The 21772-nt window shown below is 41.6% G+C and overlaps 3 protein-coding genes across 7 annotated transcripts in view; 2 read left to right on the top strand and 1 right to left on the bottom strand.

Moving 5' to 3' along the window:
- The window catches only part of shf (Src homology 2 domain containing F), an 86085-nt gene extending 82189 nt beyond the window's left edge, over window positions 1-3896 (top strand). For all 5 annotated transcript variants that reach the window (XM_077564283.1, XM_077564281.1, XM_077564280.1 and 2 more), the window contains one exon: window positions 809-3896. In XM_077564283.1, the coding sequence (XP_077420409.1) occupies window positions 809-995 (187 nt within the window). In that variant the 3' untranslated portion in view covers window positions 996-3896. The remainder of the gene's footprint in view (window positions 1-808) is intronic.
- Window positions 3897-7100: 3204 nt separating this feature from the next.
- Window positions 7101-10402, bottom strand: LOC144050847 (ubiquitin-like protein 7). The gene is made up of 12 exons (XM_077564473.1): window positions 10158-10402; window positions 9718-9817; window positions 9248-9422; window positions 9008-9127; window positions 8827-8912; window positions 8505-8589; window positions 8379-8436; window positions 8171-8310; window positions 7966-8015; window positions 7705-7881; window positions 7474-7587; window positions 7101-7401 (listed from the first exon to the last, which is right to left on the bottom strand). The coding sequence occupies exons 2-12, from the start codon at window positions 9766-9768 to the stop codon at window positions 7261-7263; spliced, it is 1197 nt and encodes a 398-aa protein (XP_077420599.1). The 5' UTR covers window positions 9769-9817; window positions 10158-10402; the 3' UTR covers window positions 7101-7260.
- cd276 (CD276 molecule) overlaps window positions 10257-21772 on the top strand; it is an 81477-nt gene continuing 69961 nt past the window's right edge. The window contains exons 1-2 of the mRNA XM_077564474.1: window positions 10257-10536; window positions 12642-12753. Coding sequence (XP_077420600.1) covers window positions 12699-12753 — 55 coding nt within the window. The 5' untranslated portion in view covers window positions 10257-10536; window positions 12642-12698. The remainder of the gene's footprint in view (window positions 10537-12641; window positions 12754-21772) is intronic.

Below are 21772 nucleotides of genomic sequence, written 5' to 3'. Positions count from 1 at the left end.
CGGAAAAGTCACACAGGTGTTTTTACTTGGCTCGATTCGAGGAATGTTACACAGTGGCCTCGTCTGTCATTGAAGAGTTAACTTACAGGAAGTCATCGAGATGTTGACAGCATTATGTCATATTTAGGACACCCTCAGATTGAACCTTCTGCTTTTTTTTTTTCAACACTATTGCTATCAGTGCGCTACTTTCTCTTTAGAGTGAAGACACCCGTGGGGTTACACTTACAATAGCAGATGATTAAAGATAGAATTGCATGTCGCAATTTGCACATTGTCCAGATGGAAAAGAACATGCCCAGGACTTAAAACTCTGCCTTGTACAATTTTAACCAAGATTCTTTTAGGGGTTTTTGCAGGAAACGGTGACACCATTGTTCAAACGCGGATTAGTTAGTGCTACGACCAAAGACTTAGAAGTTATAAGAGTTTACAACAAACACAGTTGGAAATATTAGTTGCTAAAACCCATAATCAGAGTACTTTGTTTATATCCCGAACAAGATAAATGGAATAATAAAATTATACTGTGGCCGGACTCCGAATGGTAATTTTCTATTTGCGAGCACAGGATTAGTGAGAAACTGTAAAAGGTATTGATCCGAGTCTGGTGGAAGCACGCAGGGAGCCCCTTCATTTGCTTTTACTGCTCTAGCTTAAGTGATTTATCCTAAGGGTTCATTAGCTTCATCCCCATGTCGGCCGCGTGACGCCTTGCACTTTAAGTACAAGCCTTGCTCGGGTCCCCCAGGTTGCTCAATAACTGTCCTTCCTTGCGTTTTTTTTTTTTTTTTGTGTGTGTCCCCAGGAGCAGCCAGGGCTTCATGCACATGAAGCTGTCCAGGAACAAAGAGAACAAGTACGTCCTGGGTCAGAACAGCTGTCCCTTCGACAGCGTGCCCGACATCATCCACTTCTACTCCAGCCGCAAGCTGCCCATCAAGGGGGCCGAGCACATGTCCCTGCTGTACCCCGTCGCCATCCGGACACTATAGTGTCCCACGAAAAACAATACCCCCGTTATGGAAAGGGAAATCCCAAAACTGCTGATTTTGACTCCACTCACTGGCTGACAGATTCTCACAGATCTGTCGTTTATGCAGGAGTTATTTTCGTTTATTTATGACCGACACACACCTACTTCCCTTTTATTTATCACGCCTCTTCATCGGAAAACTTCGGTTAATGCTAAGGATGGGCACTTGACTAAATTGTTTTGCTTACCGTATAGGTCGCTAAGATTGAGGTCTGTGTAATGTGTGACAATTAACTCATTCACTTCCAGTCATTTTCACTGAAGCAACCCTCTTTGCTCCCGGCTGTTTTACTGGATTTTGACTGATTTTGCAAGGCCCACAGAATATTCCGTTCTATGGCTATAAAAACATGGAACCTCCCAAAAGAAAGATTAGAGCCTCTTCTTTCATCAGGAAAAAAAAAAGTATAGTTCTATCTGTTTCCGTTTTGCAGAAATTAGCATTAGAATATAGCTAAGTTTCATCAATATTCACATTCCTGTTGAAAACACTGGCAAAAAGAACTTGTTGCGACATGGCCCTGGTTGATCTCTTATACTCTGCTGCCACCTGCTGGCTGTCTTTGCATTCTCTTCAGTTCAGAGGCTGCAGCAAAGCCTTCTGTATGCTCTAGCAAAAAAAAAAAAAATACATATAAATACGTCTTTGGGAGCATGGTAATATTTGAAATAGAACGTATTTATACGTTTTGGGGAGCAAATGAGTTAAGAAACAAAACAGTGCTTTCGTTTTCAGGCTATTGTCACACATCTCTTAATTGTCACACCCTGTTGGCCTTAGCGGACTTGTCACGTTGACCTTATTTAAGCAGTAAACCAACTGTGACCAAATTTATAGTGCACAATGCTTAATAATCCGCTAATTGTTAACATGCCCATCCCTAGTTGATACTCTATGCACGTAGATGTATTGCATAGGGGGGAGGGTAAGAAGTCCGAGTGGGTCCGGTTTTCCCGTTGATCTCTCTTTCACGTCATCCTCCATTCTCTCCGTCATCCGTCAGCGAGGGGGAGGCGTGTTACACCAATGACAGCGTAAGTGGCAAGACATGCTGGAGAGAGAGAGCGTGATGGACGGGTCAAGCCATCCAAAAAGCCGGAGTAGAGGAACTAAACCCCCCTTTTAACCCTGGAGCCGTCCCGCCTCCCCTCCCCGCCACAACGCCTGCATTGTCTACCTCAGAAAATCAATGCCATTCAACCGTCTGTCTGCAGATCAATAGGTACAGTGGGACGGCCCGCATCGATCCGCTCTCTGCTTCCTAATTTCCTTAAAATCCTTAAATTCATTTGGGATTAAAAAAAAAACAAAAGTCAGAAAAAAGGGACAATTCAAGCCCGACTTTGGTGTGTTTTTGTCACTACGATGCTGTGTGATGTCAAACGTTTGGTTGGAGCCTTATAATGCATGGAGATCAGCTGACTGCAATCCTGCTTTTGAACGATTGTTCCCTGACTGTAATTTATTGGCGGGCTAACTAGCGCCCCACTTTTTTGTCGTGATCGTGTTCTCCGGGGTGACTCCTGTGGTGCTCTACGTTTTGCTCTTCGTGTGTGCTCGTCACGCCTCGGCCCAATTCTTCCTGACCAATCGCAGCGCAGTTTGTTGGAACCCGCGATGAACATTCAAACTGGAACTTTATACATTCACGTGTCCATTACAAAAACTCAAGAACACTGACAGTCCTGTTTAGAACCACCTTAAGAAGGCCAGACACTTCTTTGTGGATTTTACTCACCAAGCACGCTTAGATTTGTGCAATGTAGCGTAACTAAAGAAGAGAATCAAATTGTATGGTTACTCCAATTCTTTTTCAACTATATCCCAACTCAAATACATGGACCATAGTTGTAGTTGTTCAACCACTAACACCTTCAGTTCCAAGGGTCCATCTACTACAGAGGTGGCAAATCCAGGTCCAGAAAATAAAAACACTACCATAGTTTGGCTTTAGCCCCTTATGCTAGCTAGCTAGCTCCCTAGCAGGTAACCGAGCACCCGGGGAGCTCACTAGCTAGTGCCTGGGGCTAAAGCTAAATTGTGGCAAGGGATTTACTTTTTGAGCTTGGATTTGCCACCTCTGCTCTACTCTGGTAGATATTTTTCGTGTACTCTGCTAATTTTCTCACGTTAAGTTAGCATTAGCAATGCTAACAGCAACGGATTCATGGATAATATTGTCCCCCTAAAATTTCCTATGCTACTCTGTTCATGTTGCCAAATTGAGTTAGCGATAGCGTTCCTAGACGACTGAAATCTTCCAATCATTAGCTTTTAGTTATCGTCGTTAGCGGAACACTTACATGCACTTAAAGGTGTCGCTTGGTGAGCAAATCTGCAACAAGTGGTCAAGTTTAAGTGTTAGCTGGATCGCCGCTAAGTGTGTGCTATGCAACTGGAGGACTCCTGACTGGTGTTTCAATGGTACCAACCGTCTCATGGGGCCGATGGAAACGACTCACCTGCTTCAAAAGTCAAACCAGGTGCCGTCGAGGTGAGGACGTCACTGCAGCTTTACTACGACTTAAGTGGACCTATGAGAGAAACAATTTAGAGAAGATGAATGAATGTGGACGTAGGCTCTTAATGGCTGCTGCAAACGGGTGTTATAGTACTAGAGAGGGGAGGCCTTACTTAGCTTTGGAGGAAATAGACTGCAATCCACGGAGGACACTCTTCACATTTCTCTATGGAAAGCATCTCTTCTGTCTGAAGTGTCTTAAATTGTGTGTGCGAGTGTGAGCGTGTATGTGCGGCGTCCCCCTCATGGCCAAATGTATATACTGAATGTATTGTAAGCACGGGGGACGCAGAGGCATCTAAGTAAATAAATAAAAAGAAATCGGGTTTATTACAACTAAAAAACACGTTTTTGTGTGACACATTTTTTTTACAACAATGCCAGTTGCCATGACTACGCTTCTCTGTAAATAGCAAGCGGCTGTTACATTGTTTGAGTCAAGGACTGCGGCTATTGGTAGCCGCTTGAGAGTTGTGTATTGATCCACTCGGAAACACGATGCTACACTTCACTCATCACACACACGCATCAAGTAGACATGTAGCTTCTTGTAGTGCAAATAGTTAAAATATTATAGCAGCATCTGCCACACACACAAAAAAAAGCATATCGCTGGCGTAGGCGACTGGCCGAAACCTTGTACCTCCTAAATAGTCACTTTTCTGGAGACCATAAGAACAGCAGGTTTGTTCAACCATCGACGTTTCATCAGCAATGAGAACAAGCAATTTTCAACACTTAAGATTAGTCAATAATTTGTAAATAAGTAAATAAATAAAAATAATAAGTTGTTTTGTTTGTTTTTATTTGTTCGTTTTTCCTTTCGGACAATCATGTCAACAAGTTAAAAACAGTCGAAACCAAATCTAGCAGGAATTGACATTATCCTCAAACTAAAAAGTAGTCTACTAACTTTAAAAAAACTACTACTACTACTGCTTTCTACTATATAAATAAAAACAAAGTAGCAAAGGCTACTAATAAATAAAGCAGAGAGTAGGCTACTATCTAAAAAAAAAAAAACAGGAACTAGCGTACTTTGTTATCCCCTAGGCGTTATTGTGACCATTTTTTGGCTTTTTGTTGGTTCTGACCAAGCCATTTCAAAATAAAATACTGGCCACGGTTATATTACGCCGTTTGCAGACAGGTCGGCATAGCAAATTTCCTTACCTAGATAAATAAAGGTTAAATAAATAAATTGTAAAAAAAAAAGTAGCATACTAAAAAGGAAACAGGAAGTAGCCTGGTAACGATTTTTTTTTTAAAAAAAAGGGAAAAAAGACAAATTAGCCTACTGACAAACAACCTGGAAGTAACGTGAATTCACACGCACACGAATCGGGAAGTACCCTGGTAACTAATTTAAAATATACGTATGTAGTAAATCTAGGAAATAACATGTTACCTAACAGAACAGGAAGTATCCCACTAACAAACAAGAAATTACCCAATGCAACTTGTAACAAGTAAACCAACCAGGAAGAATCCTAATTCCACATAAAACCAGAAAGTAGTCTCGTATCAGACAAAAACTAACTCAGTCACTAAGTTGCTGTTGTCATACGAACTAGAAAGCAGCCCGTTAGCTGTTAAATTGGCAAACCAGGAAGTAGCCTGCCGCATGTGGATGATAACAACATTCCAAGCTTCTTGTTGGTTGCATTGCACCTTTTGTCTTGAACTGTGTTATCCATCAAAGCAGCATACTGAAAGCAGGCCTGCATCCATTTCTTATTGCCAGGTTCCATGGTGGTGACTCCTCAGACGTGATCTCCACCTCTTCCATCAAGTCATGAAACACATCACAGGAGCTTTTGTGCGCACAAAAAAAGAGCCAAGATGGAGGTTATAATACAAAAAATGCCAGTTGAAAGCAATTGAATGGAGCTTTCAGGGGATAGAAGTGACCTGCTGTCCACCATTTTACACCCGACATGGTGACAGAAAGCAATCTCAGGTACCAGACGTTATGCTAATGACCAGTGTGTCCCCTTTTCTCCATCTAGGTGGTCTCAGTAGATGACTATTGTTCTTCTTGTCTGTTCTGCTTAGATTAGAGAAACATTCACAAACCATATGACAGCAGTTGCCACATTCACAATCATCTTTTTGGCCAGAAAATATCCAGACTAACATTACGGTAGTGGAAATATGGTGCATAAAATTATTTTATTTTATTTCATTTCAAATAAACCACAAAGTTTTCCGCTTGGTAAATGAACAAACCAGGAAGTAGTACTAGTACCATCATTGCACATTGAAAAGTATGAAGTGCTAACTGGGTGGGTACTCTTGGGTTTGCTGTTAGTTAGCTAGCAGGCTACTTCATGATGTTTTTTGTTTATTTTACGAATGGTCTTCTTTCTGGTTTGTTAAGTGAACAGGCTACTTCCTGGTTAGCATGTTAGGTAGTGGTTACTAGTATGAGTAGGCAGAGCGAGTTTTATGTACATAATGTTTTCAGAGTATGGAAATGACCCAGCCTCCGAATAATTATGCTGTTTTTATCCCAGGACTTCATTTCCGAACAGAACCAAAGTAAAAGCCAATCAAGTGCAACAATTCAATTAAGGCAGAAACCGATAGAACTATATTGCCATCTAGTGTAGAAACTTAATATTTGCACGTGCGGCCATTTCATTGGGTACATAAGAAGCGAACCTTACTAGTTAAAACGAAGGTTATGAAAGGCTGTCAGTATGAAATGATTCGTTTAATTTTATAATTCAAATGAATTCTTACAGTTACACTCAGTTCTGTACAAATGATTTCAACCACACTAGAATAGACAAAAGTGCATTTTGTGTGCCTTTAATAGTGTTTAGACACTCAATGGTCACTTTATAAGGTATTCCTTGATTAACGGTCAACATGTCAATACACGTAATGTTTACATTGTTAATCACTTGCCTAATTATTACTTTTCTTGTAATATAGTATCCCGCCTCATAATAACTGTCTTTAATCGTCCTCCTCATTAATTCAATGCAATCAAATTGCAGTGCAATATTTGCTTTTTTGTGAAACTTCTCATGTAGCTCATTTATGATTGTTTGCATAATTGTATAATTTTGTCATTCAATTATGCCTTTTTTCTTGCAATATCCGTACATTTTTTATATATTTTTTTCATTATTGTAGACATTTTCCTTGTTTGCATAATTTTCAGACTTTTCTTAATATTATGTATACTTTTATTTATACAGTAATCTAGTTTTCCATTTTGACTTATTGAGACTAAAATAATTTTTTTAAAAAAGGCCCAATAGTCCAACTTTGTTCTCTTAATTTATTTGTATTATTATTATTAGTAGTAGTAAAATTACGGCTGCACTTTTAGTATTTCAACTTTATCCTCCAAAGATGACTCTATTCCTCTGCCCTTTTTTTTTTTTACTTTCAGTGTGACCTTAACAGTACTTTTGTAGCATTCAACTGTCTTATGTTTCACGGTCAAATTTCTGCAAATCACTTTATTATGTTAAGGTTTTTAAATGCTACATAACTTAGTTGGGTTGAGGGTACAAAAACAAAAGGCATTTCCAAAACACTACATTTCCATTTATTTCAAGCACACTGAATGAATAACAAAATATGAGGACATTATGATACAGAACGGTCAATGTCATAATGTGACAACCAAAATCATATGTTGTTCAACCAAAGGTTCCTCGTCCCGGTCCATGAGCAGGTCTGTGTTCAGAGTCCAGGTCCTCCGGCAAAGATGAGCTCCAGGGCGGCCTGGATGTCTCCATCAGTGGCCTGCAGAGCTCGGAGCATCAGATCCTCGTCCTGGATGCCCATATCTCTGAGCTGTTGCATCTGCGACTGCCAGCGACCCTGAATGCATCACCCGCAAGTTGTTTTATTCACCCGTGTCTCAGCGTGCACTTTAACAAAGATATACGTTACCTGCAGGGCGGACATGTTGGTGGCTTGGAGGGCTTGTTGCAGCGCCTGGCTGAACAGGTCGTTGCTGACGGGGGTCCCTGCCGGCACTGGGGGTCCGCTGCTCGACGACTCTGCCTACGGCCAAGTCAGAATAATATGCTATATTATAGCAAGCTCTATTAGTGTAGTTTAAAATAATCATAAGAAGGAAAAAAGAAAAAGAAAAATACTGTTGTTCTAGCTTGGCTTTACCTGGCTGGCCGTGGTTGGAGTAACTGCGCTGCTTTCGGGTGTGCTAGCGAGAGCTAGCGCCGTAGCAAGCTCACTCTGTGTGATAGGTCGTGGGCCCGTGGCGCCGCTGTGGTTCAGCGATAGCGGCCGTATGCCCACAGAGCCCCCCGCTCTGCTCGAAGGGCCCGCCGGGCTGTCCTGGTACATGCATGGAAAAACAACATTTGTTAAAAATTCATGCTTCAAAAGATGTCCGATGCTGATACGCAAGCGAGAACTCACAGACTGGAAGTCTTCATCATCGTCAGACATGCCCTCGAACATGAAGCCTCCTACCACAGAACAACAATTTACAAGTCCATTAAATGTTTAATGAATGTTTCTTTGGTCCCATTTCAAACCCATCCACGGTTATGTTGTACTAACTTTGTGCTAGCTAGCACTAATTTTGAGACAGGGATTTACAAGAAGAAATAAATGAACCGACCTGGCATATCACTGTAGGAGCTGGACGAGGCGTTGCGGGAAGAGGAGGCGGCGGCGGCGGATTGCGTGGGCGCGCTTCCTGCCACGGAGTGCAGCACCAGGATGATGGCATTGACAAGGGCCGGGTGAGAGCTGATGAGTCTGCGAGGAACCAATGAAACTTCATAATCTGCATATATTCTTGTAATACGGCAAAAACAAGCACTCACGTGTCTAACATGTTGGGGTCTGTGAACTGCACGAAGAGGTCTTTGTCTTGCAGCACACCTGGAGCGGATTACAAATGTCAGCATTTGCATTTTTCGCAGCAATGTAAGAAAAGCATCAAATTTTACCTAGAGCCACTGGGTCGGACCGGAGTCCTGGTGTGGCCACGATGATCTGATCCAGAGACTCTTTGTTGGTCAACATTTTGTACACCTTTGTGGAGAAAAGAGATGTAGAATTAACTGTGCATTTTGTGCAGCAAGCCTAAAATGTCAGTTAGTTGCTTTTTTTTTCTCCACTTTTTGTGACTCTTCAGATGTCGGCGCAACTCACTCGAGCTTTTTCGGTGACCACGAAAGCATAAACTACACCTTTTGCTTTTCAGCCAAATTTAAGATTGTGCAGCAGTCAATAAATACATCCATAACGTGTGTTTAAAGTCATTCTCACAGAGTCTCTGTAGGTGGAGTGCAGTGAGTGAAGGGCAGCATGGAGCATTCGGAACTCCCTGGCTGCTGTGGCTCTGTTCACAGGTTCTGGGGGAAAATAAAAAAAAATATATATATATTTGAAGCTTTGGCATGAATTTCAATTGAAAAACATCTTAACATATATTTAGAAATAGACACACCTGCAATGCTTTCAGGCTCTGGCCAAGTCTTTTTCAGCACATGCAATGTGGATCCCGGTTGAATCCCGCACGCATCCAGCGTGAAGTCGTCCTTCAGTTTACGCCCACAATGGACCAGCTCTGGAACAACATGCAAACTTGCTGAGATTAGTTGAAGAACAAATAGACATGGAGGGGAAAATAAGACACCCGTCCGAGCAGGATATCTTCTTGTTTTCATCCTTCTACAGTATGTAGTACCTATGAGGTCAGGGTCGGGTATGGAGTCTGGGAGCTGAGCGGCCACAAGCTGCTTTAGGGTGGCAACCCTGTACCCTCCGGGTGCGACGTCCCCTGGCATCATCTCTGGGAAGTGGAAGGTGGATTTGGGCTGATCCAGCAGCTTCAGGGACAAGTGCCAGTCTGAGGAAGCCATCTAAAGGTAGAAGAAAAAAAAGGAAACAATGAATACACCAGCCAGCACTTTGTGTGTTAGCGTAGAATGTCCACACTGGTCGTTATTTGCTAGCTATATAATATTTCAGGGCATGAAAAAGCGATGCAACGATAGCAAATATGCAATCACTTCTAGCCGATTTTACTCGGACGTAATTCATAGTTCTCAAAGGTACATTTTAAGCTATTTCACTATGCTGTGACATGTTTCATTCGATAAAAACAAGACTACAAATGTAATAACTAATCCATGGACATTTTCAGCGCACACTCACCGTTTCAATGTTGACACTCGACTCACTTCCTACATTTGAGTCACGTGGCATATGAGACGTTTAATGTCAGTGTCCACGTCAGGGAACTTTCATGCACCATCTGTTTTCACAGTCAAAAGAAAGAAAGATCCCTAAGATGTTTATCTAAATGCATCTAAATCTTACATGTAAGTTTTGTATTATTTGTTCTAAGGGTATTATCATATGCACTTAATCGATTTGCCCGCTGTGTTGTTCAGCCGGCGCTGCGTCATGTCTCGGGGAAAAATATAATTCCAGACAGATGAATCATGGATGGGTTATTTATTTTCATTTAGGTCAGCGGGAATGAACCTACCTTGACAAACTAATGTTCGCCGCAGTTATTGTACACAAAATGCATACACATTTGCTCTGCTTTACTATTTATACATTGCAAAATATTACTAAATCTCACATACCGTAGTGCTGTATTTAATGACGCTCCGTCAAAATGAATTTTGATGCTAATGAGGCCTTCAGTGACTGCAGTTTTCGATGGCGACAACGAGCGGTTAACCGGGAGTGGGTCGGGACTCGCCCCCTCGAGATGACATCACCACGGGCCAAGCAACAAGGAGTGGTTTAGTGAAAGGAACCAGTCCAAATCAATGGAACACACCCGCGCACTTTGATAAACCCGACAGATCCATTTTAGGCCATCAAAAACACACCGTTATCTGCTCGCTTAGCGGGAGAAGAGGACAGGGGAAAACCACACTGCTCCTGAAGGCAACATCGACTGTAGTGGAAAGCCGACGCCGCCACTTTACTACTTTTTTTCGTCTTTGTCTTACTATGGTAAGAAACTGACCATCCACTTACTTTGCTAGCGTACATTTCGACAAAAGTTACGACTACAAGACGACTCGAGCGTGCTATTTAAAGCAACAGGCAGATACGTCATATATTTGTTTTGCAATATTAACGTTGTATTTTCTTATTTTAGTTTAGCGAATCTATGGTAAGGCTAATAGTAATGTAGCCTTTGTATTATGGACGTGTAGTGCCCCCTGTCGGCAAAATTGAGGGATTACATTTTGGGTCGTAGAAATGGGAATTCCCCTCAAAAACACTTACTCTGTTCATTTTAAATTAAGTGTATTGTGTGCCTAAAATAGTTTTAAGAGGGATTTTCCTGCTTTACGTTGTTGTTGTTTTTTTTATCACATGCTTGTTCAGCAGACAGGTACAACTTCCTGTGGGATGTAGAGGATGTTGTAGTCCCCATCCGGAGAAATTGAGTGGGAAGTCATTCCCGGTGATATCATCCTGTTGTGACTGCGTCCATCCATCCATTTTCTGCAACGTCTTTCCCCTTTTGGGTCGTGGGTGAGCTGGAGCCTATCCCAGCTAACTTCAGGCAGACTGTATACCCTGGACTGGTTGATGTTCATGTAAACTTGAGTTTAGAAGAGTCAGGGAGAGAAATAGATTCTCATAATTAAAAAAAAAAAAATGTGGGTAAAAAAAAAAAGCTAATTAATTTATTGTTTCATTTATCTCCATCCAGGAAATTTTGCCAAATTCTATGGCAGTGCTATGGTTCACCAATGTACTGTACATATGCTTAGACAGAACACAGATGACACATTTAAGCATTTCCGTGAACGCTGTCATTTCCCGAAACTTCCTCTGTGGTGTTGTCATAGCATGCCCTGCAGTTGTGATTTTTTTTTCCTGTTAAAAAGAATGTTTATTTTGAATCAATTGTTCAAGTACGCGTTTAACCTTTCCCAAGTTGAGAAAGTCATAAAAAGTTTTCACAAATTAAAGTTAAACGGATTTACGCTACTGGCATGGGGGAGCCCTGAATTCAGTTAGTCACTTCCTGGTGTCTGGATACCACCAGGCGGAGTCGGCCTGCGGTTTGGTTTAGGGAGTTGGTCCAATTTTTCTTTGTGATCTCCAGAGGACAACTCAAGGAAAATGGGGGATGTTTTTAATTCCTTCTAGCTATGTGGAGTTGGCTTGGACAGTCCACTCTAGAGAAAGTGGTGAGCTGCTCTGTTATGGAAACTTTGGTCATGATGAGATTGCAGCCTGACCAACATCAAGTCAGACATTGAGACTTTACACACCCTTTTTCTTACCTTGTTTAGATAAGCCATTTGGGGGGGGGTCCTGTCTCAAACAAGTGAGCCAGTGATCAGCCTGCCCCCTCTGCTCGGCCAATGGCGACTCCGGCTTTCGTTACTATGACTCTGTAGCTACAGTGACCTCATAGGCTGCCGCTTGTCATCTGTACGGCAAGCGTAAGATGCATAGCGTTGGGCTGGATCTCGCCAGTGAGTGTATGCACAATAGTAACTATTTGTACACAAGTCAATATTCCATACTATGTTTAAAGCCATGAGCAGACTTTTTGGTTTTTTAATTCATTCACTGCCATTGACGTCAAAAATTCAATCTTAATACTATTTCTATTAGTTTAAGATTTGTTTCCACTTTTGTTAACAAGAGCATGAAAACCTAGAATTTTTTTTACTGTACATTTAGAACAGATATAAAATTTGTGATTAATTAAAAAATTGTAATCGTCTTACTCCCCTAATTTTTAATAATCTTTTCTTTTTCTTTTTTAAATTAGGGGCATCAGGCGATTAAACTTTTTAATTGTTATTAATCACATGACTTCACTAGTTAACTCACGATTAATCAGGAATTTGATATCTGTTCTAAACGTATAATACATTTTTTGTCTAGGTTTTCATACTCTTGTTAACAAAAGTGGGGGAAAAAAATGAAACTAATGGAAATAGCTCAAATGAATTTTTGACGTCTATAGCCGTCAATGGCAGTGAATGAGTTAAGTGGGCCATCCCTTAGAGTCTAAAACTGTCAACCAAAGAAAAAAAAAGGATGACAAGTAGATTGTTCTAATTGCTGTGTTTTGATCCCTGCAGCGTCTCGCCTGAAGAGTTTTCACGGCATACGAATCCACCCCGGCCGGGATCACCACGATGTCCCTGCTGCTGCCCTTGCTTCTGTCTGCCGTGCAGGCCTTCCGAGCTGTTGGTGGGTGTCAGCTGTGGTAACAATACACCCCTCGAGGCCCATTAGCCTTCTCCTCTTCAAAGTTCTTCCCAGGGCAAAAAAAGAAGGCTTGAAATGACACTCAAAGTTACTATAGTTTTCCAAAGTAAAAGCAATTATTTTATTTTGATACAACACAAAAATAATCAGTGCACTTTCATGGAGGACAACAAAAATGGGATGTTTACTATTGAGAACCTGAAATCCTTAGCATTTGGATAATTTAAAATAAAAAAAAGATATTTAAACGATTCATTGATTATCAAGGATAATTACTGATTAATTTGACAATTGATTAGTTGTTCATTAATCAATTAATCATGACACATTTACATATATTTAGTGGCCCCTTGGAGGACTTGACTTAAAACTGAAATGGCTCATAATCTGAAAAAGCTTTCAAAATAAACATAAATAACAGACATTTATATGAATGCAGCGTATTTTGAATGGATGGGACATTTGTTTTGGTATGGATCCAGAAAGCTGTGGGGATATTATAGGATATTTTCTCACTTCACTTGGGAGTTAGGCATCTATGAAGATATACAAGTTTGGTGTTTAACCAGATGTCTGTGCACTACTGATTGCCGCCGGGAGTTTTGCGACGCCCACAATGAAAACTGCTTTTAGAGCAAATTTCCCCTTCCCTGGGTGATGTCGCAATGAAGGATTCATAACTTGAAAGTTTCACTTCTGTACAAGCAAAGAAGTTGGGTCATCATAAAAAAAAGTAACAAATAGGCACAGGCTGGCTTGATAACGTCTCCAGGCACAGTAAATAAAAGAAAGGAGTCTAGCATGTCAAAAAATGAGATCTACACTGCGAAAGTTTTATAACCTTTTCTCTGCTGTTGGTGTAAGTTGGACACATAATGTAAATTAAAATCTCATACCGGCTGATACTGCATGTCAAAAATGTGGTCTGAACATCCTTGGGCAAAACTGTAAAGTTTAGTAACTTATTTTGGGGGGGGACAAACATGATTTTATCCTTTTTCCTATACATGGCCAATTACCCTGAGGTCTGTACCAAATTGATGAAAACATATGACAAATCATTTAGATAGTAAAACAGGGAGTTTAAAAGACAAAATTCAGTGACCTCCATACAATCATTTGTTCATTAGCCATCTCTTCTCCCCTTGCCACAAATTGAACCATGGGTTGGTTCATTACTGGCGGCGTGGCCTCCACATGGAGGAGGAGTAGATGTGGGCGGCTCGTACAATGATTCAGTTTCTCTCCGTTAAATTGAGCACTAAGTGAATTAGTTGGCTGCTGCACATGTAATTAGATGCAAAAAAATCACTGCAGTTGTTGTGGAGATGGTCAAGACCCTCGAGTAATCAAAGGTAACATTAGTAGCTCAATATGATCGTGTTTCTGGACAATAACAAAATGGCCGACAAATTAGACACTTCTTTGATCCGGCAAAATCTCATCATGGCTAGTGTTAATCTAACATGTTTATTATTAGTGTTGCATTTTGCAGTGGTGTCATAGGGAAATATATATTTCTTCTTTTATCAACAATACTTTCAAGCAAATTTCTGAGAGTTTAAAATGTGCCCCATGCAAACCTGCAACTGCTCCAATTCAGCATGTCTTGCTGACAGTGAGGTCGTTAGCTTGTTGGCAGACGGGCTTCTCCGTGTCCCTGGCTGCCGGCCATGTAGGCAAAATAATCCCCGATAACACCGCCTGTGTCTTGTTTCTCGGTGAAGAGCTGATGTTGTGATGATGATGATACAAAGTTTGGGAAAGGCCCAATGTCATGTAATGGCTGTCAATTTGTTGTACCGCTCTCTGGGCAGCCATTTTCTATACCGCTTATCCCATTGAGGATCGCGGGTCGCTTTGAGCCTGTCTGAGCTGACACTGGACAACAGGTGGACAAGACCTAGGACTGGTTGCAGGGCACATAACATCACTGATTCTCTTTGAGCAGTTTCAGCAAGTGGAATAGTTATTTGTTAACTCTTTGACTGCCAAAAACGTTAAATAACGTTTAGTAAAATCCTACGGAGGAGCGGCAAAGACGTTAAAAGACGTTCACCAAGTTTTTTTTTTTTTTTAAACGGGTGGAGGAAAATAGCTGTTTAGGTGTTTGTGGCATCATTCATGGAAAAAAAAAGGTGTCAAATTCACAAAAAGCTTGATTTCTCCGTATTTTGTTTCAAAACAGAGCATTTGGGTGAAACTAACCATTTTCTATTGTTGATTACTGAAAAACGGAATAAGGTAGAAACAAACTTTTTTCCAATCTTTCATTTGGTAGTATGTGTGTTTTCATAGTCCAAACACAAAATTTTCTGTGGACCTTGAAAGATCAGTCAAAATGCTTAAATCGGCTGGCACCCACGGCATCCTTTTTCTGAAAACGTCTGGCAGTCAAAGAGTTAATACTTTGTTGTTGTTGTTGACCCTCTGTTACATTAGCACAGCCAGAGCTAGCAGTCTTAACACCTTAGCTTAGCAATTGTATTCAATACAACATAAGATAGTTGACCAGATTTCACTGCAGGAGGGAAGCCTAGGGCTAATTAAAATTAATTAAAGTAATTGGATAGATCTCCCCGGGCGTGAAAATAGTCTGCTCTCGACTGTCTTTACACGCGCGATAGCCGCTCCCTTCATGTCTTCCTTTTCCCAACACTGTGATTGATTCTGCAAAGAGGGCTCACTTAAGTTTGCACATAAATTCAATTTTGGGCTATTACCCCGTATCTATGATTCTCTTGCTAATTTGATTGCATCCAGTGAAGGGTCTCATCGAGGGGCCATCTCAACCAAGACTGGTTTCCATCATCGTGTCTTGTTGGCCCGAGCGCTACCTCCTCCATTCCGCCTTCCTTTCTCTCTCCTGTGCGTTCATTGAGACCGAGTGCATTACCCAACAAGCACCTCATGATTATTTCAATAAGCCGTCAAAATGCAGGCCTGTGGGACTATTTAAAAATTGATTCAGGTAATATGCAGCGATTGCACTTCTGCAGGGGTGGGGCAGGACCCGGAGCCATGCGTGGTTGACTGCGCTTCTTGTGGCCCGGCGTGAATTGTTCGCATGGATGCTGAGCCGTGCTTGGAAACCTTTACAAAAAGGCTCCGCTACTTTGCTGAGGTGGTAGCCGGCACGGGGAGGGAGAAACCCCACCCCCCACTCTTGAGTGGTGGTGGCAGCACCGATGTAAGGATGTAAGGCCATTACAGTAAACCCGTTATAGTCTCGAGGAATGGGGAACAAAAAACGGCGAGTCGTTACCACCCTCAAATGTTTATAGTTGCTTACGTTTCATTCAAACGCGACTTCATTTTGAAAATAAATGATTGTTAATAGCCACTGAGCAGAACACTTGAAGGGGAAGTCAACCCAAAATGTATTTATTTTTTGACAATAATATGTTCTAGCAAAATTCAGCTGCTTTTTATCCATCTCAGGGCGCGGCCATTTTGCCACTTGCTGTCGACTGAAGATGACATCACTGTTACTCAGGTCTCAACACCTGTTTTCTGATGCTGAGCTGTGATTGGTTGTTACCTGAGACCTGAGCAACGTTGATGTCATGTTCAGTCGACAGCAAGTGGCAAAATGGCTGCCTCCTAAGATGGATAAAAATGGCTTCATAACTCCTATTCCACAAATCAGAATGTCATGTTTAGACTAATGAGGTCACATATAACATATTATATTGTCAAGACATTTTTAAGGTTGACCCCCACTTTAAGAATAAAGAAGTATTTTAATCACGATGTATCACTTCGACTTACTTCCTTGACACCAAGTACTACTTTTTTTTTTTTTTTATTAGAAAGGACTTTGGCGCCATCTTGTAGCATCTTAGGGTGTCTCAGAAAGATTTTCAGGGGTTGGTGAAGGACTCTGGTTGGTGGCCCGGTGGGTGGTGTCTGGTCGGTGCTGGATTTCACTTTCCTTTCTTTGGTCCTTCCTCGGGTCTCCTGACGGCCTCACGACTCTGGCTGGAAGTAAGAAGAAAGGGAAGAAAAAAAAAAAGATTTTCAGCAAACAGCAGGTGACTGGTTTAAAAGGGGGAAAATGGTTAATTGAATAGTGAACCCAAATTTATGCTCATAGATAGATAGATAGATAGATAGATAGATAGCCTGCCTTTCAGTATGATGCAATACCAAAGCAAGCTAGTAAGAAAAATTTATACAGACAACATCCTGCGGAGGGAAATCAAGGAAGCCTTTACCGCCGTGCTGCTTCTCTTCTTCATCCTTTAAGTTTTCTGTCCTCAAGTGAGAGCTGACCTTGTGACCGTTCGTCTACCTTGTCAGCTAGCCCCCTTTCCCTTTTTTTTTTTTTTCATTCGTGAAACCGCAGCTCATCAAAAGGCTTTCGGTGTCTGCGGACTTGTAAGCCAGAGGCTCACTCTTATCTGACTGCCCGGGCCCATTAGCGGGTTATTGACAGGATATGAGATGGCTCGCATCAAGGAAGGAGAGGCGACGGTGGACAGCGAGGGAAGAAAGAAAGGAAGATGGAGAGAGAAGGGGGGAGAGAGAGAAAGATAGAGAGATTTAAAAGAAAAAACAGTACAAAAGAATGTCCTGTCCTGATTTATGACTGCGGGAAATAAGCAAGTCTGAGTCCTTATCTAGCCGATCACCTGGATGTCTGCCTGGCGAGGATTCTCCTTTGTGACTTCCTGGGAACAAACATAAGAAAGGAGGAGATTGTATTCAGAGCTCGATGTTGAAAGTGACCCCCTTTAATGCGCATAGGCTTTGTTTGAGGATGTGATGATGTGTTGAGCCGGGATCACGCAGAACGGAACATCTGCAAATGAAGCCTCCCTTGATGATCACGCAAAGACTCGATAGCCCGATCCATCAACTCGGCTCTACCTGCAGTGCTACAGAAAACCCAAGTGGAGTCATCCATGCGGCCCCCACGCTGCACACCGAACCAGGCTGCGTCACTGTCACTTCAATGCTACCCCCAACTCTGAATAAGATGATCTACACGTGCTGAAATCAAAAGCTCACTTTTCCTTTCAGAAGTTTAGCAGGTCTTGGTTGTGTTGTAAAAATAATCAGTATGAAAGGGCTCGCACATCCTTTGAGCTCAGCCATTTGATGTTCAGGTCTGTGCAAAACACTCAGAATAAATATTTGTTGGGCTGTAATTTCACAAGTCGACACCAGGGGCCAGTATTGCACAAGCATAGTCACAAAACAACCACTCTTCTCACTCCGGGACTTTGATTTTCACCTGGTCAGTGAGTTGCATCACACTTAACAGAATACTAACCAAACAAATGTGTTTTTTTAAACAGCATCTGATCCCTTTAAATACAAACACATATAATCACATGAACAAAGTGCATCGAATAACATGTTATTAACAAACTGAGGCGTAAAGTAAACAGTGCAAACTTGTAGAGGTTTATGGCAAAAATTCTACTCTATTCGGCTACCTGACCCACTTGGAATGGTTCTGTGTGATGCACAATTTATCACTTGTCCAAGCCCAAGTTTCACCTTTTCATATTATTGTACTGCTCATTCACAAACCCATACTAATGCTGTGCCATTGGCTTTTGTGAGAATTACCCTTTAAATGTGTGTGCAAACTACGATTAGCAGATTGCTGCAATCATTGTGTAAATATTTCTGTCCAGGTATTGAACGATAGTTATTACCTTGACAAAAGGAAGCCTGTGAGACTCTAATTGTGTGGCAGAAAATATAAAAGTTCAAGTCTGTTGCAGTAGTAGTATTGCAGTCGCTATAGAGAAGGAACTGATGAGTGGAAATAATCTATGAAATAAATAAGAAAACAAAATGAGGCCTAATTATTGTTCTATGATGAAGTTAAAAAACTTAAATTGGACTCTTTTTTTTTTTTTTTTTTCTTTTACAGTGGTCAACTTTGTAAGGCTCCACTACACCATTAAATTGTGGTTACCTTTTTGCATGCAGAGCCCGACACTGAGAACATTTGTTATTTGCCGCGTGTGTTTGTCAACGTGACCGATGTCAGTCACGCTGACAGGAAGCTCTTTGCTCCACTGCGGCTCTCTTACAGCTTCTCCATTGTAGTGTCAAGAGTTCCTTGTGTCCAACTCCTCACACTGTGTTGCTACGGTCCTGTCAGTAGTCAAGCAGGTGTGGAATATCAATGTGGTCTCTGGCCTTTGGGGGGGGCTACGGAGGTTGTGTGTGAGTGTGTGCGTGTGTAAGGCTGTTTGATTGTATTGGTACAAATACTACTGATACATGACAATTATGGTGCATTTTCATCTGTGGTTACGAAACGGAATATCATTTGAATTCATTTACCCAACATCAGTCTCTTCGTCTTCAAGATCACTGATAAATTAGACCAGTGTTTCCCAACCTTAACTGAGCCAAGGCCCATCCATACTTAAAAATCTTACAGCTGACAAATGTGTTACAAAAAGTGATTGCGCTGTAATAATGATGATTTTGTCTCAATTTAATTACATATTGACTAAACCAGTGTGAAATTGGGGCCTGTTTATTTGAACAACATTTTGATGAAAAACATGTCACCAATTTGATCATAATGGTATATATAGTAAGGTAAAGGTAAATTCCGCTGATCGTCACACCCAACTAAGTGGGGGCGAAATTCGTTCTCCGCATTTGACCCATCCCCTGAGGGAGCGGTGAGCAGCAATGATTGCGCTCGGGAATCACATGGTGATCTAACCCCCCAATTCCAACCCTTTATACTGAGTGTCGAGCAGGGAGGCAATGGGTCCCATTTTTATAGTCTTTGGTATGACCCGGCCGGGGATTGAACCCACAACCTCCCAGAGTATACTTAGACAGCACTTTATCGCACTTAAATGTTGTCCAAAGTGCTTTCCCAAGCCTCATATTCACTTTTTTATGTTTTATTTTAACCATATTAAAGTGTACCCAGACTATGTGGTTGCAGCCACTTCAACTTACAGAAAGTGTTTTCTCTTTAGTTTAAAATAACTTACCGGTACTTTAACCACTACGATCCCTCGCCGTGCACTGGTCAAAGGCAGAACGTGTTTTTTCGATTTTGGTAAAGTTTTAAATAAATCAGTGTTTGGCTGTAGCAGCTAGCTAGCTAGCTAGCTAGCTAGTGCTGAGCTAACCTGGGAGAGTTCGTCTCCAAGTTTTCAAACATTGGGTAAATATGGACAAGAAGTATTATAGAACACTTGGTTGGTTATGGTGTTTATCATGCCTACAGGAAGTGAAAACATATTGTACCTGCCTTTTAATCAATTCCACTCTTCTGAGAAGATATTCTATACGTGTATATATCCGGTGTATATGATTATGCACCTATTATGCCACATAGCTCTAATTTAATCATACTATGATCAATGGTAGTATCAAATTAAATTATCTATGCTAGTAGCTATTGCTTCCACAATTTCTATTACTGCCATCGAGTTGGTCCTTTCAGTTAGAAGCTAAGATTTGCCTGAAATGTCTTGGATGAAATTTGAACAAATCAGGGCAACTATAAGGGGTGAAAACTCAATGTTAAAAGCATGATGTCATGATATTTGCGAGGGATCAGGTTTGTACTACACCTTAACCAGCATGCTGAATGACCACTGCGATGTACCTCTGCCGGTGTATATTGCCAACTGTCTCACACAGTTTATGACACCAATCCTATGGACAACCACACTAAAAACGTCTTTTTCGCCATTTTGTTTTATGGGATAACTCGTCAGAAACGTCTCCGGCGACAATGTGCATAAAACATCCCAGTTGGTGCGCGCCCATGCTGATTAGCACACTGCGGTTAAATGCTCTGCTCGCACCCACACTTGCCTCGAGCCTCCTTTCCCATTATCATCATAGGCCTAGATAGCAGTAGCAGCTTGCCAACACCTGACAAAAGCACTGTTATTGTAGGAAGGTGTTTGAAAGTGTCACGGTGATGGTTAGTCTTGAAATTAGAGTGGAGAGCGGTGTGAAGATCATTTAAAGACTTTTTTTTCCCCCCTTTCCTAGTCAGCGCTCGCCGCTAAGCAGCGGCCACCAAAGGCTTTAAATGAGTTTATTTCATGTCGGCTGTGAAAGTGCCCGTCTCTGTCACGTAGGCACTCAAACAGAGCTGAGGCCCATAAACACAAAGTGCAGCGTGTAAATCCCGGCTGGCTGACGTCTCCCAGCCTGCCCTCGATGGCTGCTCAGCATGTCTTTATAGAGAGGGCAGGAGAGGAGAATCCTTACTTCCCCTCTGGGAAGACCCCACTGGCAATACTACTAGGTTTACCACCAACCCACCTCTCCCCTCAGCAAATACTGCTACTTTCTTGAAGAGAGGACACCCACTTCTCCCCTACGGCTGGGTACACACACAAAGACAATCGGGCTGTTTTTGTTCCTATTTTGCATCTTCCCGACCAAGGACGTCAAACGCTCGACCATCTTATATCTGTTAACTCATTCAAACCCAAAAACGTATGAATATGTTTTTTAATACTTTGTCCTGCACTCCCCAAAATGTATTTATATGTAAAAAAAAAAAAAAGTTTTTATACTAGAGCATACAAAAAGGCTTTGATACAGCTTCTGACATGAAGAGGTCGCTTAAAGCACTGGTTCTCAGACCCGGTTCTCGAGTACCCCTATCCAGCCTGTTTTCCATCTCTCCCCAGCCAACACAGCTCCGGATCATTATCAGGCTTCATGCAGGGCTTGCTGATTAGCTGATGGTTTAACCTGTGTTGCTTGTGGGAGACATGGAAAACTTGGGCTACTTGAGGACCGCGGTTGAGAACCATTGGCTTAAAGCAATGGTAGTTATTACAAAAAATGGCCAGCAGGTGACAGCAGAGTATAAGAGATCAGCCAGGGCTATGTTGCAACAAGCTCTTTTTCCCAGTGTTTTAAACAGGTTTGTGAAAAATGATGAAACTTAGCTATATTCTAATGCTAATTGCTACAAAATGAAAACTGATACAAATATACTTTTTTCTCTCTTCGACTCTAATCTTTCTTTTGGTAG

Source organism: Vanacampus margaritifer, chromosome 4 (genome assembly GCF_051991255.1).
Source record: "Vanacampus margaritifer isolate UIUO_Vmar chromosome 4, RoL_Vmar_1.0, whole genome shotgun sequence".
NCBI lineage: Eukaryota > Metazoa > Chordata > Actinopteri > Syngnathiformes > Syngnathidae > Vanacampus > Vanacampus margaritifer.
Note: the sequence above shows the minus strand (reverse complement) of the source record. Positions and strands in the feature narration are given on the sequence as shown.

Coding starts and splice junctions, on each gene's coding strand:
- LOC144050847 (XM_077564473.1), bottom strand. CDS start 9,768: ATGCCACGTGACTCAAATGTAGGAAGTGAGTCGAGTGTCAACATTGAA. Junction 9,423..9,717: donor CGAGTGTCAACATTGAAACG/GTGAGTGTGCGC, acceptor TTCTACCTTTAG/ATGGCTTCCTCAGACTGGCA. Junction 8,913..9,007: donor AGAGCCTGAAAGCATTGCAG/GTGTGTCTATTT, acceptor ATTTTCCCCCAG/AACCTGTGAACAGAGCCACA.